This window comes from Austrofundulus limnaeus, unplaced genomic scaffold (assembly GCF_001266775.1).
Source record: "Austrofundulus limnaeus strain Quisiro unplaced genomic scaffold, Austrofundulus_limnaeus-1.0 Scaffold559, whole genome shotgun sequence".
Taxonomy (NCBI): Eukaryota; Metazoa; Chordata; class Actinopteri; order Cyprinodontiformes; family Rivulidae; genus Austrofundulus; species Austrofundulus limnaeus.
Window position 1 is genome coordinate 18,256 of NW_013952961.1, and position 5,956 is coordinate 24,211.

The 5,956-nt window shown below is 36.5% G+C and overlaps 2 protein-coding genes across 2 annotated transcripts in view; both read right to left on the reverse strand.

The window, feature by feature from the left end:
* LOC106530790 (extracellular calcium-sensing receptor) overlaps positions 1–3,621 on the reverse strand; it is a 4,757-nt gene extending 1,136 nt beyond the window's left edge. Inside the window, exons 1-8 of the mRNA XM_014026502.1 lie at positions 3,431–3,621; positions 2,665–2,959; positions 2,260–2,549; positions 1,676–1,989; positions 1,012–1,217; positions 686–907; positions 448–571; positions 3–294 (exon numbers count right to left, since the gene is read on the reverse strand). Coding sequence (XP_013881956.1) covers positions 3–294; positions 448–571; positions 686–907; positions 1,012–1,217; positions 1,676–1,989; positions 2,260–2,549; positions 2,665–2,959; positions 3,431–3,582 — 1,895 coding nt within the window. The 5' untranslated portion in view covers positions 3,583–3,621. The remainder of the gene's footprint in view (positions 1–2; positions 295–447; positions 572–685; positions 908–1,011; positions 1,218–1,675; positions 1,990–2,259; positions 2,550–2,664; positions 2,960–3,430) is intronic.
* Positions 3,622–4,386: 765 nt separating this feature from the next.
* Positions 4,387–5,956, reverse strand: part of LOC106530791 (extracellular calcium-sensing receptor-like) — a 5,737-nt gene continuing 4,167 nt past the window's right edge. Inside the window, exons 7-9 of the mRNA XM_014026503.1 lie at positions 5,640–5,861; positions 5,396–5,519; positions 4,387–5,310 (exon numbers count right to left, since the gene is read on the reverse strand). Of these exons, the coding sequence (XP_013881957.1) occupies positions 4,412–5,310; positions 5,396–5,519; positions 5,640–5,861 (1,245 nt within the window). The 3' untranslated portion in view covers positions 4,387–4,411. The remainder of the gene's footprint in view (positions 5,311–5,395; positions 5,520–5,639; positions 5,862–5,956) is intronic.

Consider the following 5,956-nt stretch of genomic DNA (forward strand, 5'->3'; position numbering starts at 1 on the left):
ACCACTCAGAGGGAGCTCCAATGAAAGTTAATGAACATAAGAAACACAGAGTCAGAGAGAAGAGCAACAAGAAGCTCAGCTCAGAGTTGTTGGCTTTAACAATTGGAGATGTTCTGTGACGTAAGAAAATAACTGCTGTTATGATGGCCAGAGTCACCCCCAAACCAGAAAATGTAGCCAGGATGATTGCCAGGACTTCATCAAATGACAGAAATTCTACAGGTTTGGGCGAACAAGTATTTCTTTTTGCATTTGGCCAGAATTCATCAGAACATGGGAAGCAATCAGGAGAATCTAAAGATATAAAAGAATAGACATTTAGTACTAAAATATGTCATAATGCAATGTAAAAAGACCATTAATGTTACCTGTCATGTAACATTTGTTTGTAAATACAAATGTGCATTAAATAATAAAAATAATAAAATAAAAAATCTTCATCACTACCTGTTGTATTACTGATCTCTCCTTCAGGACATGGTATACAGTCATAGCAGCAGATGGGTTTTCCTTTCTGCAACACTTTACGAGTTCCTGGAGGACAACTTTCAGAGCACACTGACACTGGTACCTGTCACAGAGTTGTGAAATATATAAATGACAAATGTGTAACATTTTTTGCAGCTGCCTAATTTTTGTATTTATACATTAATTTGTTTTAATCTTTTATCATTAGGTTATTTACTTGTGTGCCACCATCAGTCCAAGATATGTTCCTGTTGATATGAAACTCTTGGCCTTTTGGTAGTGATGCGTCATAATATCCTACTGTTACCAGCTCAGTAAATCCACTCTCACTTTTCTGCCAGTTGATCAGCTCATAAAAAGCCACAGGATCTCCATTAACATCAAATGACACAGGATAACCATTTTGGGAAAAGTTTACTTTTTTCAATTCAGCAAAAACCTGTGAAATAAAATAAAAATGTTGGGCAGGTATAACATGGGGTAGTCAAATGAATAAGCTTTAAAAGAACTTTCAATATTTCATGGCTTTTTATTCTATCTTACCTGTTTTGTTTCTAGTTTGAAATGTTTGTCACACTGAGTAGTATCATTAGTTTCCTCACACGCTGCATTGTGAATGGCACGAGCTACCGCATAAACAGCCTTGTACACCATGTTAGTAGCTCTTAACTGAGACGTTTCAGTGTACGGGCTTACAAGTGCTTTTATATCTTCAGTTCCATCACACACTCTTTTGTCGAGATTGAAACCTAACAAGAAATAAAACAGAATCAGATTGCTTGTTTCATCAAAGTAAAACAAAAACAAAGTTTAACATGGAAGCAATGTTTCTTTAGAAGTTTTAAATGAAAACTAAAACGATCAAACAAATAAAATAAACTCATTTAGACTAAAATAAATAATTATTTACATAAAACCAACAATTTTAGTGAATATCATTCATCATTTAGTCTTTTTTACTTCTGTCAAAATAAACTAAAACACCCAACAACAAAAGTTTAAGTGTGTGTAACTAAAAATGGTTTATGCTTGTATTAATTTTTCAAACTACAGAAATGTGTTACCTTGTTATGTCTATTTCTGATTAAGTGCAAGACTAATGTAGTGTTTGAGACACATACAATACGTGTGTGGTTTAGAGTTTTTCAGTTTAAAAAATGGTTACGTATCAGGTCACAAAATGCTGTAGAACATCTGCCACAAAAACCTAACAAAAGTTTCTTACTTTCTTTCAAGCTGCAGTTGAATGCATCCTCCCAGAACTCAGTAAGCACTGAGGAGGCAGCTACATCACTGGGAGAGAGATCCAGCAGGAAGTCTCTCAGACCTGGGATGACAGATTTCTGAATGGCAACTCCAATGGCTCCTGCACAGAAACTGAAACGTATCAAGAGTGGGTCAGTTATCCAGCCCTCACTTCCTATCCACTGATGAGGTGGTGGGGGATCCAAAGCCAACTCATCTAACAGGACACTCATATCTCCAGAGGCAGCAAAAGCCACAATAACCTTTGCTGTTGACCTGCAGAGACATTGGAATAAACTCATTGATATTAAATACACATCACTTTCAACAACATTTACTAATTTGTGAAACCTATTGTTAAGTCTAGAGATCCATCTCTGCTTTGATTTAACATCTTCAAACACAAGGCAACCATAACATCCAAAACAGCTTCAATTTTACGTTTCATTTTTCATAATGTTTTTAAGATTCTTTTTTTTTTTAAATTTTCACTGCATTAGGTTCTTATCAATAAAAAACATACTAAAAAAATAAAGCGACAGAAACCTGCGGATAACATCAGCTATTTGCTTTATCTTGCTGCGAGGGTCGGTCCGAAAAAAAGCTTCAGAGTACTCCACACAGATCCCCTCTTTCTGTGCTGCATCTAAAAAAGATGTCATTCCATAATTTCCATAATCTGAGTCAGAGCGAACAGCACCGATCCAAGTCCAACCAAAGTGTTTCACTAGCTTGGCCAGAGCATCAGCTTGGAACTGATCACTGGGAATTGTTCTGAAAAATGTTGGGTACTGCTCCTTATCTGACAGGCAGGCACAAGTGGCAAAGGGGCTCACCTAATATAACAAAACATGAGAGTATAGCTCTTTAACATTGAAGAAAATGAATGTAAAAACCCACAGGTATAAAATAAAATTTTATTTCATAGTCAATGCATACTAAGTGACTTACCAGAGGAACATTGAAGGACCCGAAGATGTGTGATATGCTGATGGATGGTGTGGATCCAGAGTCCCCAATAACAGCCATCACCATACCAGATTGAGAACAGTTTCTGTCTTTGTAAAAGATATGATCCTGTCCATTTAAAAATTGAGATGCCACATGCACAGCCACAGGAACTGAGACACATGAATCAAAGATCTGATATCCAAGTTTGATGCCTGGCAGCAGTTCAGTGCTGTTGTTTATCTCCTCAATSGCAAAGACCATTGCTCGACAGAAACGCAAAACTCGGGCATTCAAGCTGCACAAAATCAATTAGGTGAGTCTTGATATTAATAAAAAATAAGAAAGCCTCACTTTGAAAATCTTTGTGTCGAGAAAAAAAATACAACATCCAAAGAAAGTCTACATTTGGCACACAAAAGAGTTTGATTTGTCATTTGTCTTTAAACCTATTAAATCAGCTGTAACTTAGTTGATTTCACAACATGACATTTACAGATGCAAATATATAATACCAAGTCCTTAACTAGGTTTTTCTCTTTCATGAATCTGTTCGTAAAATCAAAATTTGTTTTATAACACAACAGGACTGGTAGAAGTATACATCTAAAATGATGCGACTGTTAAAAAACATATACAAAAACAAATAAATATTACTTTTACAAATTTTAGCAACTTTGCAGTAAATCACAGAGTTTCCATATGTACACATCTAACCACCTATTCCATTCTTTACAATCTTTTCTTTTTTTTTCTCCCTCCTACTAACCTCCCTGTGCATCTTGGAGGTTCTGGCTTGGTGGTGTAGTTATAAATCACTGTGTCAAGTTTGGGGTGAATAGAAAAAACACCTCCAATGAAAATGTCTCCATCCTCTGATGATGCAGGTAAACGAGTTGTACCCTGCAGGTTACACTTCATAGATGAAGCCTCAGTACCGACACCAGCACCAATCAGATCATCTATAGGGTTGTTTTTTCGTTTCAGTCCATTTACAGAACCACCCAAGTCGACAGCTGACATCAGCTCCAATAAACTCACTGCAAACCTCAAACCAATGAATAAAGTCCAGATCTCCATTCTTCAACTGTCTGCAGTTGGGTGTGTGCTTTTACTTTTTTATGTACTGTTTTTATGTCACATGATTGTTTACAGAAGAGACGCCTTCCACTCTCTCATTATTTATGCCTTTTTATGACTTCATACTTTCAATGTGCATTTGTGCTTTGTGCATTAGAGTGTTTCTTCTTTTTTAAGGTAATTACTTTTTAATGTTGCTTATGTACATGCCTATATTAGCTCACTATACGTGTTGGATAATGTCTTTGGAACACTGACATCCATAACAGGGAGAATATTTCTTTTAGGCCATTAATTTTTATTCATCAAGAATTTTACATTACAGTAAGCATACTCTTTTATAAAAACCTTAACAATTAAGAAAGAATGAAATAGAAGCCCAAAGATTATGTATTTGTACAACTGCAATTATCACTTTTTCATTGATGTCATCGAATTGTGTTTAAACGCCATTGATACTTTACAGTGAATTTCTGTTCATTATGTATTTGTTGAAAAAAAAAAAAGGTTTAGGAAAACATTATCAAAGATCAAGTGTTTATTTCAGGCCTTTTCAGGTGAAAATGGATTTCTGTTTTTGATTTCTGTAACAAAACTGAACAGTTTAAGCAATATTGATAATGCTATGGTTGATTTGCCTTTTTATTTCAAAACCTCTGATATTTTACAATTAGTTTTTATTCATTAAATATTTTTTTGAGTTCTTCTCTGGGTGGAACAGTATCATGAAACACTTTGGAGCAAATATACACAGTATCAGTCCAAAACTGGAGGCCAGGATGGCAAATATCTCCACAGCCACAGTAAATTTTCCAGGAGAGCTGACATATGCTGGGATGAAGGTGATCCACACTGCACAGAMTATCAGCATGCTGAAGGTTATCAGCTTGGCTTCATTAAAATTATCAGGTAGTTTCCGAGCTAGAACAGCTAACACAAAGCAAAAAACAGCCAGCAGGCYAATGTAGCCGAGCACAGCCCAGAAGCCAACAGCAGAGCCTAATGCACATTCCAGGATGATCTTCTCCTTGTATGTGCTCAGGTTTTTCATTGGAAATGGAGGGCTGACAACCAACCAAACAGTACAAATTAAAACCTGAATAAATGTGAAAAACACTACAGTCATCCTTTGTTGTGGAGGCCCAAACCATTTCATGACATTACTACCTGGAAGTGTAGCTTTAAAGGCCATTAAAACCACTATAGTTTTGCCAAGAACACAGGAGATACAGAGAACAAAGATGATACCAAACGCTGTGTGTCTCAGCATGCAGGACCACTCAGAGGGAGCTCCAATGAAAGTTAATGAACATAAGAAACACAGAGTCAGAGAGAAGAGCAACAAGAAGCTCAGCTCAGAGTTGTTGGCTCTGACAATTGGAGTTGTTCTGTGATGATAGAAGATAGCTGCTGTTATGATGGCCAGACAGGCTCCAAAAACAGATAATGCAGCCAAGATGATTGCCAGGACTTCATCAAATGAAAGAAACTCAACAGGTTTGGGAAAACAAGCATCTCGTTGAACATTAGGCCCAAATTCACTGGGACATGGGAAGCAATCAGGAGAATCTACAAAACAGTGTTTTAGGTTTTGAATAATGACTGATATCTTTATAATATTAACATACATAAAAAAATAAAACATTGATTTTACCTGTTGTATTACTGATCTCTCCTTCAGGACATGGTATACAATCATAGCAGCAGATGGGTTTTCCTTTCTGCAACACTTTACGAGTTCCTGGAGAACAACTTTCAGAGCACACTGACACTGGTACCTGTTACACAGCCAGACAATATCATCTGTGACACAGTCAAAGTTCATTAGTTTCTGCTAAATATATGTGTCTAAATAGTTCTCAGTTTAGTATCTGGTATAATTTAGTTAGGTTCTTTACTTGAACGCCTCCTTCCACCCAGGTTATATTTTGGTTGATATGGAACTCCTGGCCTTTTGGCAGTGATGCATCATAATATCCTACTGTTACCAGTTCAATAGCTCCATTCTCTTTCTTCTTCCAGTTGACCAGCTCATAAAAAGCAACCGGATCCCCATTAGCATCAAATGACACAGGATAACCGTTTTGGGAAAAGTTGACTTTTTTTAGAGCAGTAAACACCTAGGGAAAAAAAATATATACACACACACAGACACACGCACACACACACACACACACACACACACACACACACACACACGCAAATATATATATAT